Genomic DNA, 21,349 nt, shown 5'->3' with positions numbered 1-21,349 from the left:
CAGATGATGGTCAAAAGCGTACTGGAAATATTCTAAAATGGAACACACTACAAAATTTTACAATTGCAATTTTGTTTTATAAATAAAAAATCTTTGTTATTTCTTAAAATAACAAAGATTTCAAAACAAATTAGTAGCCTGAAATTATACACATTAAATCATAGAGAAAACATATAGTCATGGAATAGCATAAATTTTGTTGATGAAAATGGACCAAGTTAATTTAAATTACATATCATAGCTCTTAAAACTTTACTCTATACAGATATTTTTTTTAAAGGGCTTAAGATCAAATAAATTAAAATGACAACTGTATGGTAACTAGTATTTGTGTTGTGTTGGAATTATAATCATTTATCCATCTGGTATTTTGAGAAGCAAAGTCAGTGTTGTTTAAAGAAAATGTGAAATTAATCAAATGGTACCTACTTTGAAATATTCTTGAGGAGAAAGATGTTATGACTGCCTAAAATAGACAATTAAATTCAAACACATTTTATTCTTCTAATAAAATATGTGAGATAATTTTTAAAACATTTAGTATATTTTATTACTAGAATTTTCTCTTGTTTCTTTAAAATTAACTTTGATTATAATGCAGTGAAGAAAAAAAGTAGTAACAGTATATAACTATCTCAGCAAAGAAAAATACAGCATTGAACTGTAAAAATTGGACTTAATAGATACCATCTTGTTTCATAGTTTTTTTTAATTCAAAATGTCTTCCTATACACATATTTGTAAAAAAGATTTTTCAAGAGAATCCCTTGCTGATTATTAATGTTCACATTTTAGTTGTTTTTTTTAACACTTTTACAAATGGTTATCATATTTTGGTCACTTTTTTCACTATTTTTGGGGAAGGAAACTACTTTGAGGCTTGATGTACAGTGAAAAGTAAAGCTTGCAATATCAGGAAAAAAATAGTATTCAAACCAAATACCAATATCAAGTAACTTATTACTAGCATTAATTTATTGCATTATAAAACACAGTAGTTTTATTAAAAGCAAAGTGATAATGACAGAGAATGAAATTATGGTTCATCAAGATCAAAACTTGATTACAACTGTCAGCAATTATTAAGAATGCTTAAATTTATACCTTAGATTACAGAATAAGCTAATCTTATAAACTATTTAAATTTTAGTGAGTTTCCTAACCGAAATATTAAAAAAAAAATTCTTAATATGATCCTGTAATTGCCAATAAATACTTTGTAAATAACAGTCTTCTCTTTCCATAAAGTATATAGTACGTCTACTTTACAAGCCCCTGATTTACACTATCTCTTCTAATTTGTAAGTGGATTACTCTTGAATGTGTGGACAATGGTTTTCAGAAAGTTTGTATGTAGTTCAAGCTAGCAAGACCAGGTCCCTGATGCATGCACACACCCACATGCTAAGCTCTCACAGTATACTACAGTAGAGTACATACCGTTCTGCCGATGGTTTGTTTGGGACCAACAGTAATGTCCAGTCTCCCACCACCTGCCTCGCGGAATGATATGTTATGCCTGATGTACACAGGTATAGCTACTATGTTCTGAGAACCAATGTGGTACGACATTAGTCGAAAGTTGCCGTCTGGTGGTATAAATGATAATATTCTTTCAGACTGAAAAATAAAAATTTACCTAAAAAAGCATTTGAATATTTAAGCTATACTACAAGAACATACATGTATTAACTTTGAATTATACTAAAAATTAATATTAATTTATTTTTATCTACTTGACTCAATTCTTTTCCCAATAAAATATGGTTAGCTAATAACCAATTGTGTCTCCAAATAGACATTTAAAATAGTGCTTTTTGTATATTTTCTTTCAATTTAATTCCTGGTTGTAATGGAAAACAAATACCTTCCACAATAATCATCTTAAAATAATTCCAAAAAAGTTTAGAAAATATTTTACCTGTCCTATGAGAAAAAAATCATTGGTGATCCTGAAATTTTTTCCAAATTTCAGAATCCTGTTAGGCTCTAGTTTTAATTGAACTATAATTTATAATAATAGCAAAGAGGAAACACATCAACTGTAAAGAATTAAAATTTCCTAATATTGTTTGTAAAATTAGTATGGCAATTAAAAAGCATAACATGCTCCACAGTTGTTTGCGACAAGAATACACAATCATTATGCAAATAAGTAGTATATTCTATTACACAGGTCACTATTTAATATCAATAGTAGGTCTTAAATTAAGGCTAAGATCCTGAGTTTCTCCCGAGCGCGCGGAGAAAGAACACAACACACGTAGTTCCAAAATCCTCGATAGAAAGCACTAGCTGTACGGATGAGCGATAGATTAGTGTAGGGGGTGCAGGTGGAGGAGTAGGAGGAAGGAAGGCTCTTTTCTCAGAATTCTCTATCGCCCAGCGGGGTGTCATGTTCTTCAACGAGCCTGAAAAGGGGGATGGGGGAAGCCAGACAACTGCCTGCCTCGGAGAGAAGTAAGATTTCCGCTCGGTCTTCTCTCTCAATTCTCCCCACACTTCTTCGACCGCCCGACCCTCAAAGCGCGTAAGAGGATAAATATTATTGTTTTCGGTACATTTCAGTTCTAAACCCGTAAGAAACAGTGTGCAACCCAGCAGAACTATAATAAACATTAATTTTGTGCTTACATATGCAAACAAATATAAAGAACATATCACATAAAAGGATAAACATATTGTACGTTTTACCGCGTTGGATTGGTGGCGAAACTTTCAGATTTGGTCTCTTCTGCAAGTTACGCAAGATCAAGTTTTTAGTTATTTATTCGACTAGTTTGGCATGCTTATACTAAATATGCTAATCCATGAGATGACACAATAACTCTCATGCACAGCTGACCACTACAATCAGGGAGGTTGGCCAATAATGCAGTTTTCCTGCCCGTAAAAAAAAAGTTTTGTTATATACTGTACGATAAAGGTTTTGCGCTTCTACATGTTTTCTTGCTTTACACATTTTGTCACAGATATATGATTGAACATCTAATTACGTGACTTTCTGTTGTAAAACGGTATTTTTTGATATATGATTAAAATTTTTCTGTACGACGATATAAAAGATGACCTTTTTATAAAATCAATTTATATTTGTAGCTGAATATATGTCCACAAAATATTGCAGCTTATTGCACTAATTTTAGTTGTTTGAATGTATTATGCATGTAAGTATGTATACATGAGGATAGAGCTGAAGCATTTTTTGGTTTGCTTTTAGCCGACCTGCAGCCTGGTGGCTTTCGATGACCCCTTCATTTTTATTTATCATGTATGATGTTTGAAATCTATGTCATTAGTTGCTCAATGACCCTGGCATTCGTCAAAATTTGTTCTTTTAAAAATACTAATTAAAATTTACAAAATATGCTATCGTGTAGTAATTTATTATTGCAATGTAAATATTGGCTGTTGCGTCTGACGAAATGGAGAATGCCTTCATGCTATACGGGTGACGTCAACCATCACCGGTAGTTCTCCTTATAGGTATTTATGTACTGCAGTTTGGACAGGCACGAAATAACTTATGTTGTAATTAATAATTAATATTTCTATAATTAAAATTTAAATCTGAAATGGTCATAGACATTTACCACGAACAGCCTTCGCTACCCAGTAAGAAGTGTCAGAATGAAAATATGTAGGGAGTAGGCTAAATTGTCATAGGCAACAAAAGAATATTTCAGAGGTAGTTAGATAAAGTGATACGCGAAGAGCATTAATTCCTCATCCCCCCAAACCGCTAAAACATAATCGACACGTCACCACATGAAAAACACTGCTTCAGATCTGGACCTGGATCATTTAAGTAGGAAAAAGGCGTGCATAAATCACAACCACTGATGTTATAAACGGGAAAAAATGTAAAAGTACTTAACTGAACTTCAACCAGAGTCTAAGTGATTAGGAATGAGGATTACTAGTACAATAAATATAAGTCATTGACGTAGTTTTGTAGTAATGTATACTCACGTTTTAGAAATTGTAATTGCTGCATGCCAAATTTACATTTTAAAATTGCATAATAAAGAAAAATTGAGAAACAGTAAAAATTAGTAAGCTTAGTATATAATTAAAAGTCTTCGGACAAATGGAAATAAAACAATTTGAGGACAAATTATTTATTTAAATAGCAATTTTTAAAAAACTTATGTAGAAAAATAATTACACATTCATTGCTAATTAATAAAAAAAACTTTTTTCTTAGATATACAAGTATCATTATATTACATTTTTGGCAACTGATACACAAAATTATGCTATGGGCTCGATCATTTTAACGTTTTAATCAAGAATATATTTATTTATTTATTTAAATTTGTTACATGCCCACCGACAGTCTTGGGACTTTAGAGTTGGGCACGACACAAAACAAGTACAACACAAAACAAGTAAAAACAAACACTATCACAATAAATAGAGACAGCACAGGATAAACACAAAACATGAAAAAAAAAAAATGATATAAATACCAAAAGGACAAGATAACATGACACATTACTTAGCGAAATGTTAATTACATAATTATTAAACTATACACAAAATATATAAAAAAATGGATAATACAAAATATAACTTGTGAGTAGAGGACAAGTTAAGAGGATAAATTTTTAAGTTTAGATAATTGATTATTATTGTGATTCCTAACTAATCTGTATATTATGTCATTAAAGTTATGTAGAGTACAATATGTTTGGTATAAACGAGAATTAAATTGTGGTATTTTTAACCCAGTGGTTTCCAGGAGATAAGTACAGTTAATTTTAGCATTAAAACAATTTTCAACAAACAGAGAATCTAAATATACTCTACGTGCACCAAGAGGAGTTAATGCAGGTGAAGGAAGGTTTTTTAAGTTTATTAAATTAATTAATTTTGTTTGTATACTTTCTAGTTTATTTGCATTGGCCGACTTGATGTCATTCCAGATTACTGAACAATATTCTAATTTGGACCTTATTAAGGCAAAATACAGGGAGAGAATTGAGTCTGAATTGGTAGCATAAAAAGTAATAAATTTGATCATAGCAAGGGTTTTGCGGGAAGACATGTATAAATAGTTTACATGATTATGGAAAAATAATTTAGAATCTAAAATAACACCAAGATCCTTAATTGTTGAACATTTCGTGATTATAGAGTTTTCTAAAATATAATCAAAATTAAGTGGTTGATATTTCCTTGTAAAGGATATAACAAATGTTTTGTGTTTATTTAGTGTAACCAGATTAAATTTACACCAATTGTTTACTTGGGAAATGTCATTTTGTAATAAAATACAGTCATTCTGTGTTATTATATTCCTAAATATTTTTAGATCATCGGCAAAAAGTACTCCTGTAGAATGGTTGAGAATTTGAGGCAGGTCGTTTATATATAAATTAAATTGAAGAGGCGATAATGTGCCTCCTTGAGGGACACCAGAAGAGATACTAAACAGGGAAGAATTGTGGTTATTAATTGTAACATAAAAACTTCTATTAGTTAAGTAATTAGAAAACCAGTTTGTAAACTTTTGAGTTAAACCAAAGTTAAATAATTTTTTAAGAAGTATAGAATGGTTCACAGTGTCAAAGGCCTTGGCTAAATCAAAATAACAGGCATCCACTTGTCCTCTGTTGGTAACCTCTCTGTGTATAGGATTTAAAAAAGTAAGCAAGTTAGTGATGGTTGATAAACCTTTCCTAAAACCATGCTGACTGTTCGATAAACTGTTCTTAAGGGGATTGGTGCAGGACAAAAAACAGTCATTCGTCAGAATTTGTTGGAAATGAGCTTAAGTGTTTCATAAATGCTTGTTTATTACTACTGTATGGCCAGCCAGCACGTATATAAGCTAGCGGGTGAGATTTGGCAAGTTAGTGGCGAGAGAGCTTCTGTGAGGGGAGGTTGTCGAATGTTGCAGCTCTGAGGCCTGCCATCTAGCGGGAATCTTTCGAAGGTCTTCCACAATATCGCCTTTCTCTCTTTCTCTCTCTCTCTCTCTCTCTCTCTCTCCAACACGGACACCCAACCAGCTCTTATCTTCGCTTCCCATCTCGCCCTATCCTTCATTCTCGGATCAGGTAGCCGACCTTCCCCGCGTAGACTTTCATGTTACTCCAGGAAACCAAGACAACCTGTGAAAAATTTGTCCAAAGCTGAATTTTTGTACTGTGGTAGAGTTGACTATGCTTAATAACATACCGAAAGTTTACCGCTGTAGACCTTGTGCGTTATCACCGAAATATTTGCATTTAAGTCCTAGGTGACAGCAACTTGCATCAGTCCATTAAAATGCTACCCATTTATACAGTTTTTAATTTAGACTGTCCATAAACTTACCAAAATAATCTAGAAACTTTAATACACCCATTAATGTTAGAAAAAATTTAAATTTTTAATATATATGATATAAAGCGATTAATTCACGACATATTTTTTTTTTATCTTTGCCACCCAGATAAAAATACGATTTACACCGATTTGAAGAGCCCAATGCGAAAAAATGTCTAAATAAATGTTTTTAATTATACTTTTAGCTTTAATATAGTATATTTATAAAGAGTCTAGCATAATTAGTTGCCTCATTAAAGCTGCCCGAGCGTTGCAGTGTACTGCGGCCGTACTGATCTTTCACGGCCGGCGGGCTTTGAAACACGCTGCGTACTGCGACACTCAATAAACTTGGTCTTATTTATGGATTACTTAAAATATATTTAATGCATATGATAGGGTGTATTCATGTTACATCTATTGAGATATACATATTATCTTTTTATATATGAATGATTTTTGATACAATAAAATTAACAATAAACAATTTCTGCTTGGAACTTGTAAATCAAAATTCTAGAGGACCTCTGGTTTTATATATGTGTGTTCGTATTTTGTTACAAAAATTTTATTATTAAAAATTATTTTAATACCAAAAAATATAATTATTTTTTATTTCTAATACATTATATTATTTTAGATCAGAACTGTGCAAAATTTTAATGTAGCCTATATTATAAAATATATATACATATATTTAATTGTATGAAATTATTTTACTATATAACAATTGAAGTAAACGATACACCGTTAATGTGCTTATTGAGTTTTGTCACTTTTATAACATAATTCGGATGATAATATTATTTTTTTCCAGAAAATAAATAATACATAAGTTGTGTTGTAAAATGTATTGATAGAATTACATATTTAGTAATTTTTTTTCTAAGTTAATTCATTGGAGTGCTGCGCCTAGCTTACTTCGTTGAATTGCTAGTGGCAAAGAGCGGTGGTGGATGTTTTTGCAAGAGTTTGACCGTATTTTATGACCCCAGCTGTGAGAGGGTGTTCGTCCCAGAAATCCTAACGGTCAAGGAAAATAGCCTTTCTCTGTAGTCACGTACGGGTCTGCTACTCGCGCAATATCGTCAGTTTATCACAACTTTCCGGGAAGTTCTATTGTTGTTATTTATTTATAATTTAGAAATTAAAGAGTCGATCATACTAACATTTTTACCTAAGCAAATTGCATCCTGGAAGATTTTTATCTACGTTTGCAGCAAAAATCACTTGCAGTTAGGAAACTTTTATTCTTTCAGAGTAAAATTCAGTCTGGAATTACCATACATTAAAAAAGTATATTGTGGCTTAATAAACTTGTTAACATTGATGCCTGTCATAAAAAAATTTCAAACGTAATCATACGGATACATGTTGAGTATAGTTTATGAATGGTTCACGCATTGCTGGAAAAAAAAAAAGCATGTTTACAATTTTACACATCTTTATGTTGTCGCATCGCGTCCATCGCGTTGTACATACGCAACTCTGAAAAATAAATGTATGGTAAAAAAGCTATAATAAAATAATCTCTTATCTTTCTTTATTCTTTTTTCTAAGCGCTCTAATGGCTTTCGATAGTTTTGTTCTTTTGTGTACTATGCTTGGTGGAGGTTTCTTCGGCATTTTATTCCTGAATAAATCTCACGCTTACAACAAAAAACATCTAGCTAAATCACTGTGCTAAATAATAACAGAGAATAACCATTCAATTATACGCCGAGCTATACCAAACACATTCTCTTATCTACTGAAAATGAGTACGTTGATCTTCATATCAGTTTCGCGCGAAATCCTGTCTCCCCTTCGTAAACAGCAGACAGCTGAGGCAGGGAGGGAACGAGAGAAAACACTGGCTGCAAACAGTTCGGGAAACTGTCGCAAGGTGTCACTACTGTCCAGCGCGCTCCATAATTTCTCGTATCCGAGCTTGCACGCTGCTAAAACTTCTACAGCTACGTTTTTACTTTAGGTCCGACTGCAATAAGCTAAAGACTAAAATAAAGTCAATCATTCAGCCGACAGATATGTTGGCGTTTGAATTACAAATGAAAACGCGAATGTTATTAAATTCGCAAATGAATATCACGCAATTTCGTAGTAGCTCATTTATTAAAATTCAAATTGTAAATACGTTAAATTAATAATGATTACAGATAAAATAATGGTCACAGTCATATCTCCCGTGTCTGAAAATTTATCTGCGAAAGTTTTACCACTGAATTCTTTATAGTTTATTAATAAAGCTTGAATTTAAAAAATTCCCGAAAATCAGCAATAACTTAATTAAAATAAAAAAATTAAAAAAATAATTTTACACCAGAATGGTTCAAATCTTCTCTAGCAGCTGAATCATTAACAAATATACTGTTTTTTTTAATACGATGCTGGTGCACCAATCCCCTTAAGCTGGAAATTTAAAAATCTAAAAATTATTTTTTCAAATATTTTAGAAAAACCATTGAGTAGAGAAATAGGCCTATAATTATAAGGGCATAAACGTATGAGGCACAGAACAAAATGAATATTAATTGATTTACACTAAAATCTACCCTGTTGACATAGAATATAAACACCAATACAATACCTACTAATTTGAACAAACTATTTTGGAGGCAAACATTATTTTATTAAAATGACTCTGAAATTGAAGTAGGCCCTAATAGCATTACAACATGAGTACCTACAGTTTGGTTCCTCCGAGCCCAAGCTTTAGGCTGAAGGTTGAGAATGGGGTCAATGACCGATTGCTTTAACATCACAGCAACCATTCTTGGTGTCAAAATTTCTCAAAAATTACTCAAAAATCCTAAAAACAAAATTCCCTATTTTGAGGGAAAAATTTCCCAATTTAGTCCTCAAAAATGTCAACGGCTTGAAAATTCCTAAAAACTGCTTAATTTCCTTAGTGTCAAGCCGCTCTAAGCCACGGAGGTCATGACCTTGACAATTAGGATGACATAACCTCCATTTTTGAATTATGTTGTAACTGTTGCAATTATCAGTACGCCTACCATATCGAAAAACCATATTTTTTATGCTAGAAAATCAGAAAAAACTTTAAACAATTTATAAAAATTTAATTAATAAAATTTTAATAAAAAATTATTTAAAAACACCATTGCACATATCGTTACGTCTGCCATCTTGGATTCTATAAATGTTGCATGTTTCATTACATCTGCCATATTGGATGTGTATAACGTCATCGTTGCTATTTTTGTTATGCCCACAATCTTGGATTACAGAACATTGCAATTATCGTTATGGCCGCCATCTTGAAAAACCGTAATTATTATCCAAAAAAGAGAAATTTTTTAATTAAAATTAATAAAAATTGAAATAAAATCACTAAGCCATCTTGGATTATGACATCACTACCGCCATCTTGAAAATCATTAATTATTATCAGATTTTAATAAATTATTATTTTAAAAATGCATTTACATCATGGAGCTCGGAGTCCTCGGTATGAACCCGGTGAGGGCAAAACTATACTACTATGTGTACTAACATGTTTATTTAGGCCGATCCGAATTCAAGTACGCAGTTATGTGCTTGCAATCTTGTGTACTTCACTTGCCCTTGACGTATCTGGACGGGATAAATGTTTGGCCTCTTCACATGGTACTACCCAGCCAAAAAGGATGTTTACATTATATTTTTGCACACAATTTTTATTGAGAAAAACGTTAAGTTAAAAATAGTCATTTATAACACTTAATTGCTGTCCCGCGAATTTACAGCAATTTAATTTATTATTTTTCCTACGTTTTGTAGTAACGATCGGTAGGCTGTGTATGTGCAGGTATTTGTTGAAGTTTCTTTGTAAACATGTATAAATTAATGTTTTCATTAAGCTTATAATAAAAATGGTTTATGTTTTTAAGAGTTCTTAAATTTGTAATATCAAATATAACATACAAAATTTTTTTTTTTTAAATGGTGAAGTATTTTCAACTGGAAGTAAGTGAGAAGTATACAAATTTGTTTACATGTGTACTTGTATTGCATTGTTAATTTCCAGTTAGGCAGCCTTTGTAATATCTCTTCCAGGGACAAGTACGTATAGTATTATATACTTCAGGCGAATAAGGACACTGCCTTACAATCTTCAATTTATCTAGAAGAATTAATCTAAATTTAATAGAGTTTGAAATTGATTTTATGAAACACAGAAGGCCATTAAAAAGTTTAAATCCACTGCATAAACACTTGCCAAGGCAGAACTTTTTGTGGTTCTAGCATGTGTATTTTGTGGTTGTTTCTGGTTCGATAATTAAGTTGTTTTTTTTCATGTTGTTTTGATATATAAAATGTATACAAAGATAAAAATACAAGGAACAAGATGAATCTTAACGATTTAAATAGTTCTTTGTAGTGACTCTGAAGTGGTTTATTCATTTTAATCCTTACTGTTCTTTTTGTTTTTGTTTAAGTTGGATTTGTTTATAACTCGAAAAATTAATGCAGCAACTAATAGAGTAAATAAAAGAAAAAAATGATATTTGTATGCAATTGTATTGACATGATTTTGCTAGCCTTTAAATCATTGAAATAAAAGTAATCTTTTTTTCTAATTATGTAGATTTTGGAGAAAGACTTCTTATTGTAGCAGTTACCACTGTTACGACTTCCGGAAAATTTTTACAAATATATATATATACACACACACACACACAAATATATATATGTGTGTATATATATATATATATATATATATATATATATATATATATATATATATATACACACACAAATATATATATGTGTATATATATATATATATATACACACACACACACATATATATATACACATACATACATACATACATACACACACACACACACACACACATTTTTACGAACACCGTAACTGACGTAATTTTGCACAAAACATTTCCAAACGAATACAAAAAAAAAAAGCATTGGGAAATCTCGGTCGAGTTTGTTAATGGCAAAAATCCGACCAAAGGGGCAGAAATGGGAAAGGTTTATTTTGTTTAATAGGAAAATTGCTATAACCCCCACATCCATATGAAGAGTTATTATAACTCGTTATATTTATACCAAAAATCTTTTGTCAAAATAACTGCAAGATTAAATAAAAATTACTTAGAGAACAAAAAAATTTCTTAACTTCCTTAGTAGGCACGCCATCAAATCCGTTCAAATAGTTTGTAAACGTTAGATTTTATTTAAAAACTGTTTATGAAACAATTTTTGATCAGTCTAACCAATGTTGCTAGGAGTTCAAACGATTGGGATTGAAATACAAACAAAAACTATAATATTCTTGCCATATAAAATATAAAATACAGTCTTATTTTCTGCAAACTTAATAAATATTATCTACCACTTTCGTCGGAAATAAAACCACATACGACCAACCAATACCTACTGTAAGGGATTGAAAAAAAAAACATTGGCTAAAATACAGAACATTTCTTAACTACCTTACTATATTCACTACCAAATCTGATACAATTTATTGTAAATCTTCTAAATAGTATCTAAAACGTTTCTCTGAAACAATTTTTATTTTTTTTTAAAAAAAGAATTATGTTGGAGTCATCCGCAAAGCTAATGAGATATTTATTTTTACCGATTATTCCGCGGCATTCACGTATTCATAAATAGGACAGGACAGTGCTTCCTTGGGCAACCCCGATAGATGTTTGGATATCAGAATTATCAGTGTGAACCTAATCATTCAGGCTGAGCTGAATGCTTCATGTCATTAATATAATAATATAATAATTTGTGTATTTTTATACTATTCCCAGTTAAATTTAATCATTTTTACTCAACATATTTTGATTAATCGTGTCAAATGTCTTTGATGCTTTACAAAAAATTCCTAGTGATTTATCATAAATTGCCTTGTATAGGTATATTTTTATAAAAAATCAGCAAAAGCTGTTTCAGTGCTTCTAGCTGTTGTAAATGTGATAGTATTTTATTATTTTGATACATATAATTTTAACACCGTGTTCGAATATTTTTGCGAAACTAGACGTAACTGCTATCAGAAGTTAATATTATATAGTGGATTTATTACTTTTCTTATACAGAGAAATAGTTATTTCCGTTTGGAGTTATTATGGAAAGATTCCAGTAGTAAAAGATGAGTTTATTTTATGAAATAAAGGAACGTAAATACTATTACAAAACCAACCAACTATAAAAAAATTAAATTATAAAAATTAAAAATTACTTTACTACACATAAATCACAGATTTAAAATTGCCAAAATTACAATAACATTCAAAATATTGCGTGACCTGATATTCACAGAGCGGACCATGGAGCGAAAGAGGACGCGTGTTGCTGTCAAAAGTAAAATAAAGAAAAAAACATTTATGCAGTTTTGAAACCAAATAATTTAAATGTGTTTTAGCAAACACTGCACGCTTGTAAGCGTACAACTACTACATTGGTATGGCACAGTTTTGCTAGTTCATCTTCCAGATTCCTAACCACATAATTTGCCTAGTTTTCACAGATAGGTATCATTTCCGCTCTTATGTATAATATATTTTGAATGTATAATATATACTAGGTCACGATTGGTTCACGCAATAGGACTATTAATATAAATACAATAAACTTTGCCATGATGAAAAACTGATAGAGAATAAAATGATAACAATTAAATTTCTACAGAGTACCATCAATTCAAATCTTTGAAATATAAGAAAATATATATTTCAATGTTCAATATAGTTCGAAGGAAATGGAAGAGTTTTCGTCTATTAGCTTCTTTCTACCTTCAAAATACAACGACTTACTGTCACCGACACCAGTTTGGTAGTCGATCCTTTCAAAAACAACTCTACGATAGTTGGGACATCTAGCGGGCAAACTCTAAACTCATCATACCTGACGCCTAGCGGCGTAATGCTGAACTCACACATAATTCGTTCATTGCTTGAGCTTCACGCATCGGTTAAATAACAAGTTTTAAACTCAAGTAATTTAAATTCTGTACTGTATGTAAACATTTAAGCAACTTAGAATTGTTCAGGATACTTCATTTACATTGTGTGCAAAGCAAAAGCCTTGTACAGCTTTTATAAATATCTTATATTTAGTTTTAAAATTTTCTTAATGAAAATTTAATAAAAGATAATTATTTTAGAATTTTTTTTCCAACATATTTTAAAAATTCAAAGCTTTCTTTACAATACTATGTCTATTACGTTTGTTTACCTACAGTTATATTCATGGGAGAAATAATTTCCTTGGTGGCTGCAAAACTATGGATCTTAGCCTTAAATGCTTACCCAACTATTTTTGTTGCTACCTTTGAAATTACTTCTCAAGCTACTTCTGGTGAATGTTGTTGCATAAAGTAAAACTCACACAGTAAAAATGTATAAAACTACAACATGACATGAGTCCATTAATAAATAACACATATTTTGGGCATATAATGCTGAAACAGTGCCATATTTCTAAAAAAAAAAAAAAAAAAATATTAATACTTCAATTTTCAGTGTATATCTGCACTGCTTTAGGCCATTAATTAAATTATATTTTTAATGAGAACTTACCTCCCACCGCTTGAACCGGACACATGGGTGAAAACTGACATCATCAAAGAGGCGAGGGTTCATGAATGACAATGTCAGATCTGGCATGCCACTTAGTTTTATGCAGCAGTCAATCTGCACAATAGAATTACTGTCACATATTTGAGGCACTGGAAGCTAACTTACAAAAGAAGACAATAAATCTTTACAATTGAAAAAATAAAGTCAAGGTGAAAGGATAAGGAATGAAAGAGAAAAATAGATCAAGCAGTCATTTAAAAAGTCTTCAGTCAACCAAGAACTGCAACACACTTCCTAAACCTTTAACAGCTATGCAGGACAAGCTACAGCATCCAAGTCAAATTACATACTTGTGATTATGAGCAGAGATTTTTTCTTCAGAGTTGGGTTCAGCTTGTTCACAATTAAAAAGGACATCTTCAGGAGGCCTGTTCAAGATCTACTTTCAGTATCCTTCGATAACACTCATCGGGTAAATGTGAAACTGTAACATTTTTGGAAATGTTACTCTAACATACATAAAGAAAAGTAAGCCACAAATTTCAAACATGGTATTTTTTATAAGACAGTAAGTAAGTCGAGCAACTGCTTTTTTTCATATGCTGCCAATCTAAAAAGTATTATACCACAGCAAGAAAAAATTCTTTCATTCACATATTATGGAAAAAAAATTTTCTCCAATGGATTTCAAATTTCAAATTGGATGGACTAGAAATGCCTGCCCTCTCTTCTCTGGTGTCTGAGGCAGTGAAAAGTAGAAATTTGAATGGGAAAATTATCCAAGAAAATTTTCCATTTGGACAATTTTCTGGGAAAATATAACAACATTTGTTTTTAGAAATTTTTCCTTTTTACCATTTCCAAAATAGATTTACATAATTAAAGAGAGGTTGGTATATGTTATACACTAATTTATTTTCTGCATATTGCTTAGTATTGTTTATACAGCAACTTTTGTTCCTATCAGTTAGTAGAGGGCAGCATGGGTCCCACCCAACTCTCAAATGTTCAGTGCTGGTAAAGAAAGACACAATGTTTTATTTGGTTGTTTGTATAAAAAAAGTTGATAAACATCATTTGTGTGTTTCTGTGAAAGTATAATTCGTTGAAAAATGTATCAGCAAATTACCAAAAAAATATACCCAAAAAACATTTTCCGGAAAACTAACATCTCTAATGACAAGTAGATCACAATGTCATTTCCTGCTTGAGGTAGGGTCTGTGGCATTCCCAGCCAGTCTGAGGAGTGGACGAGATGACCAGAGTGGGGTGTGAAGGGTGACTGGGTATGGGCGATAGAAGGCGACCAGAGAAAGCTCACTGCTTCACAGCAAGGCCAAGGCCTGTCACACTTCCCACTTGCAAACTATTGCATTTGGATACACCCTTATTCTCACCTAGATCACTTTGGTTTAAAGGCATGTCGACTGACCACTAAACAATTGTGAATCCACTCCATTAATACTTGATTCTATTTTATTCATTTATAATTCAGGTGAGCACATACATGCTACAGAATTAGCCAAATTCACAAATTGATAACTAAGTATGCCTGTGAAGGATTCTGCGCTGTTACTGTAACAACATATTGTGTATCGATAGTTTTTAAAAACTCATAACTGTTTTGTGCTTAGAACAAATTTTGTTTCTTCCATTCTGTACTTTTTCACCACATAGTAAAATTAATACTTTCTAGGGCCTTGTGAATTATAACCATAAATTGATTCAGTGAAAATGTCAAAATGTTACAAATATAAAACATGCTATCAATGGCCAATCCTCTCTAATTAAAAATAATATCAAGATACAAAACTAAATTTCCTTGTTTACTGCCTAATTGCTTGCATATAAATTAGCAAAGAACTGTGTTATTAATACATGCAGCTATGGCGTGGAATATTTCTCAAAGGTATATGTACATCATATTGTAAAAATACTTACATATCCTTGAATTTCTGCAAATACTGTTGAGCCAGCTTTGTCAATAATAGCATCCACTTCTTCAACCACATCAAAGTATGCTTCATTATTTGTGTATTTGACTCCAGTGCGACGCCATGGGACATTAGACAACTGGCCACTGGGAAGAATCGCACTTACACTGAAAACCAACAAAAAAAAATTGTAATTGTTATCACAATTAAAACTAAAAACATGTTGTGAACTATACGTACGTAAAATAAATCTTTTATTAATATGGTTAGTGTTGGTAGACTCTCACAGGAAAAAATTACAAAACACTCTATAATTACTAAATAAGCACTGCTCATTCAACAAATTGAAGTATAGTTTGGTAAGCTACACCTGAAATCATAGTAGAATCTACAAAATAACACAATTTCCATTGGGTGATTTATATGTTTGATTATTTAGAGTGCATGAATTAGATTAATACTGAAGAACAAGTTCCGAACTACGCTCATATGATTAGTTACACACACATTAATTTCCTCAATGATAATAAATGCAAATAAATAAAATGTAGCTAATGTAAATATTTTAGATGTAAATTTAATTAATTACAGCAATAATAATTGCATTACAATGTAGTTATCATTAAGCCTAGTACACATAGACCTCTTTCTTGTACAAGAATGTGCCCCCTGAGTATGCTAGCAACTAGCATTGTCAAACTAGTTAGTTTGTTTAGAGAAGGTTATATTTTTCAGTACCTTTCTTGGAAAACCCAGTGTACTCAAGAAAATATACAAAGCAGTGATAGAAAAGAAAATGTAATGCTTGTTTCCTCATGCACATTAATTGAAGCCCATTTTAAATACAAACACGTAAAAATAAATATACTTTATTACAAAATTGGAAATCCTGCCAAAAATAATACATACATTAACTTGTAGGTATTATACATAATACCCCCTATCATTCTCACATACCTATTAATTGTAATTGTAATTAGTAGGTACCTATTTATTTTCTAGTTAACCTTTCATGTTATCTGTTTTTATTTGCATAAGAAAGAAACCCTTGTGTATTGAGTTACAGTCAATGAAATACATACTTAGATTTTCCAGTAACTGTATTAGCAATAGTCCTCAGAATGTTAGGAGGTTTAATCAACTCCTTTAGGATGTTCGACTCTGTTGCCAATGGAAAACCGTTGTCCAACATTTCATCCAAAAGCTGATGAAAATAACAAAACACAAACATTGAAAACCATTAAACACAGCACTTAAATAAACTTATAGTTTAAAAATGAAAAAAAAAATATCTGCATTTATCATTGAATGAACTAAAAATATAAAAATAAAATTTAAATTTAAGTTTTTTGTCCAACAGTCAAATAATGCACAACTCTGTATAACTAAAAGCATGGCGTGCTCTCTTCTTTCATTTTCCTAATGACTATATCCTACAATTTTTGAAATGACTTATATCCTAAAATAGTAATAGAAAATTAAGACAAATTATCCAGAATCCAATTACTAATTTTAAGTTCATTATTGTTATTAACACATTCAATTCTGTTGCTTATGACTGGTTTAAATCACTGAATACTAAGTTTTTTTTTTTATGGTTTTTCATTTTTTTTATTTAAATAACATATATGGTACTTAAAATACTTTCTACATGATAAAAAACTTTAGATTTTACAATTTTTAATACAATTTAAAACATGATTTTATCTCTTTTAGTTACTGATAATTTGTTTTTTATAATAAACTATGTTTTACATAAATAAAAATATTTCTCATACACACTACTTGATACTATTCATTGCTATGATTTTTATTTAAACCCAGTTAAGTTATAATTTATTTCACATTTCCAATTAATATCAATATATGAATACGTAAATAATTTTTATTTGATTATATTTATGAAAATTTTGATTTAGTATGGAACTTTTGGAAGCAGCCTGGCACGCACAGAGCAAAGCCACAGTCTTCGCACCACCAACGAGTTTCCTTCCTCAGTCGTTTTCCACTGTTGGCTTTGCCTACATCAGAACATACTTTACAGTATCTGGTAGGGTTGAGTTTTTTTTCAGTTGGTGGAATTTTCTTCGGAAAATGTCGAGCAGACAATCGATCTGTGGATGAGGATGATGATGATTGAACGTCTGTATCGGTAGCACCATATGAAGCCAGCTGGTTCCCGAGAGCGTAGTAACTGAGTAATTGATCAACATGATCAACACCAGTTTTGTTTATATTATAGTCAAGTACAACATCAGGGTTGGTTTTAGCAACTAAGCCCCCTCTACCTCTTACAGTGACTTCACTGCATGTGGCTTTGTGCTTTGTGGAGAGGCAGTACACATCACGTGTCCTTCCACTTTACAGCCAACAAAGGACCGCACCTGCGAAAAATTGCTTCACCTCGTGCAAGTTCTTTGCATTTTAGTTCAGATGGCAAACCTTTGCGGTTTTTTTGTACCGTACCCACAGCCAGGGTTTTTTCATCCCATAACTTATAGAATAATGCAGGACTTGAATAAAATCTGTCCATGTAAATTGTGTGCGCCTTAAGAAAATAATCATGACACAATCTCCGGACAAGAGTTTACCACACTTCCAGTGCCACCAGTATAAACCTCACAGTTTAGGACATATCCTGTATTGGTGTTACAAAGAATATACAGGATAATTATAAAGTCTGTGAAACATTTCAAAAAATCGGTACAGTGAAATGGCTAAGAATTATGTAACAAATTATATACCACGTGAAAGAAAAACTCTCAAAGTTTTTTTTTTTTTTTCACTAGTTATGAATGTTAATATGTCTCCACCTTGCATCACACGACACACATCTAATCGATAGTCCAATTCTGCCCATACCCGACCCAGAATATCAGGAGTGATGGTAAGAGCAGCTGCTATGATGCGGTGTCTCAATTCGTCAAGGTTCTGTGGTAGAGGTGGAACATAAACACTATCCTTGATGTATCCCCACAAGAAAAAATTGCAAGGTGTCAAGTCCGGTGATCGTGGTGGCCACGGGAGTAGCACTTGGTCAGCGGCCGCCCCATGGCCCATCCAGCGATGTGGCAACGTCTCATTCAGATAATCTCATACCACATTGTGGTAATGAGGTGGAGCACCATCTTGTTGGAAGATGAAGTCCCTGCTATCAGCTACAAGTTGTGGCATTAGCCAGTATTGCAGCATGTCGAGGTAGGTGATACCAGTGACAGTTCTCTCAGCGAAGAAGAAGGGGTCATAAACTGTCTTGTTTGACATGGCACAGAACACGTTAACTTTTGGCGAATCTCGGACGTGTTCGAGAGTTGTATGTGGATTCTCTGTCCCCCATATGCGTGTGTTGTGTCGGTTGACTCTTCCAGAGAGATGAAAAGTGGCTTCGTTACTGAAGATTAATTTGCTTGCAAAGTAATCATCTTCAAGACGGTTCTGCAAGGCAATGCAGAACTGCAGTCGGAGCCATTTGTCATCCTGGCTGATGGCTTGCAGAAGCTGCAATTTTTACGGCTTCACTCTTAATCGCTTACGAAGAATTTTCCTCACTGTTGGCTGAGGGATGTTCAATTCTGCACTAGCCCGATAAGTTGACTTCTTGGGACTCCGCACCATCACGTGCCGTACACAATCCACTGTCTGTTGTGACACGCCTGGCCGACCCGACCGTTTTGCATCGCACAAATAGCCGTCTTCCTGGAATTTCTTGTACCACTTCATTATGCTATTGTAAACTGGTGGTGTTTTGTTAAACTTGCCATGGAAAGCTCTTTGGACACTCACTACCGATTCGCTACGGGCATATTCAAGCACACAAAAGGCTTTCTCTGCCTGGTTCTCAGCCATTTTCAGCAACTACATGCACTAGCGCCCCTGTTGATTGTTTTTTAAAATAGCTTTTTGGGGCTACATTCAAAAAAACTTTGAGAGTTGTTCTTTCACATGGTATATAATTTGTTACGTTATTCTTTTCCATTTCGCTGTACCAATTTTATGAAATGTTTCACAGACTTTATAATTACCCACTTTATACCATACTTATTAAGTTTATTTTTTATATAAACACGGAAGTGTAAACGTCCTCGAAAAGGACACATTCCTTCATCAATAGTCAGGTTTTCTGATGGATAAAAACTTTGACGGACAAAATGATTGAAAAACGGCCTGACTTTATGAAGAGGGTCATGATTTTCTTGTCCTCTTGGTACATAAGTAGCATTGTCATTTATGTGTAATATGAATAATATTGACCGGAATCTGTCTCTGCTAAGGAGACGGCCAGGAAATGGAGTGTGCATCATGTTGTCATTAGACCAATAATCTGTTATCTTGGGTTTCCTGACTAAGCACATGTGAATGATCACTGCAAAGTAATATATTTCTTGAAGCTTGACAGTAGTCCAACGCTGTCACATTGAATTTGGTTTCAATTTTTTTGCCCGTTTCATTTTGTCGATCATGGTACCTGCATATCGATTTGTTTCAGTCTTTATATTTTTTATGACGTCTGTGCCAAAAAAATGAGAAAAACAGGTAAGTTCATCGGAAGTTTCATCAATGTCGATAAGAATGCCAGATGCTTCCTCAAAAACAGGCATCTGTGGTTGGTTGTCCATTGATACCCAGCGATTGACTCCAGCTTTTTCATTTGCTGGTAATCGTGTTCTTGTATTGGAATTTGAAACGAAAATCGTATGTTTTTTACATTGTTTGCATAATTTTTTTACTTTTACGTAAATGTGAAAAGAAAACGATTACCAGCTCATAAAGAAATTCAAAGGCACAAAAATGCAATATTTATGAAAGCTGGGTAACTTACCAGAAACGTTACTTGTGCTAGGTTTATCCGAGTGGTCTTGTCTATTCGCATTGCTCAGCTGCGCAATGTGGACTAGCGGAACATCGTCTTCATCTATAAAATAATAATGTGACAATCGCATTTACATGTAAGGGTCCAAGAGCTAATGTAATATATATTCAATTCACAAGGGGAAAAAATACGAACCACTATCAGTACCTGTATCAGGTGTCTGTGATGGCCGAACTTGTGAAAGTTCCGTTTTCTGTGTAAAACTGCTCTTCTGTTTCCTTATTTTTGCAAAATCTTCATCTGTAATGAAAAAAAATCCTTATACATAGGTAAATCAAGTTTCAAGTTCATTCGGCAGATTTTGAATAATTGCATACAAACCTGATGTGTCAGAATATTCAGACGATGGTTTATACAAAGACTCAGAACTGCAGTTATCAGCTTCTGAACCAGAAGAAGCATAAAATTCTTCATGTTCAAAAAATTTGTCAATCTCGCGCAATCTCTTTGCCATTTCCACGGCAACAAAACCGCGGTAATTCACCTGGCACGATGCAACACATCCGAAGCAGCTTCAAACGTATAACAGTACAGCAGATGCCATCTAGAGGCAACCGATAGTACTATGACGACTGTGGAAAGAACGCCCGGCAATCCAAGCCCGTTTATCGCTCGAGCAAGCACATATTGTCCATGAAAACGTGCGCTTGAGTGAGGCTCGAGCGCCGTTTG

General features: G+C 32.6%; 1 protein-coding gene across 3 annotated transcripts in view; it reads right to left on the bottom strand.

Annotated features, from left to right (window-relative positions):
• LOC134543190 (AP-3 complex subunit mu-1) overlaps window positions 1-21,349 on the bottom strand; it is a 117,670-nt gene that overhangs the window by 35,815 nt on the left and 60,506 nt on the right. For all 3 annotated transcript variants that reach the window (XM_063388086.1, XM_063388104.1, XM_063388096.1), the window contains 4 exons: window positions 16,890-17,011; window positions 15,815-15,974; window positions 13,874-13,987; window positions 1,441-1,620 (listed from right to left, as the gene is read on the bottom strand). In XM_063388086.1, the coding sequence (XP_063244156.1) occupies window positions 1,441-1,620; window positions 13,874-13,987; window positions 15,815-15,974; window positions 16,890-17,011 (576 nt within the window). The remainder of the gene's footprint in view (window positions 1-1,440; window positions 1,621-13,873; window positions 13,988-15,814; window positions 15,975-16,889; window positions 17,012-21,349) is intronic.

The sequence above is a fragment of the Bacillus rossius genome, chromosome 1 (genome assembly GCF_032445375.1).
Source record: "Bacillus rossius redtenbacheri isolate Brsri chromosome 1, Brsri_v3, whole genome shotgun sequence".
Taxonomy (NCBI): domain Eukaryota; kingdom Metazoa; phylum Arthropoda; class Insecta; order Phasmatodea; family Bacillidae; genus Bacillus; species Bacillus rossius.
This window is presented reverse-complemented; position numbering and strand designations above follow the sequence as displayed.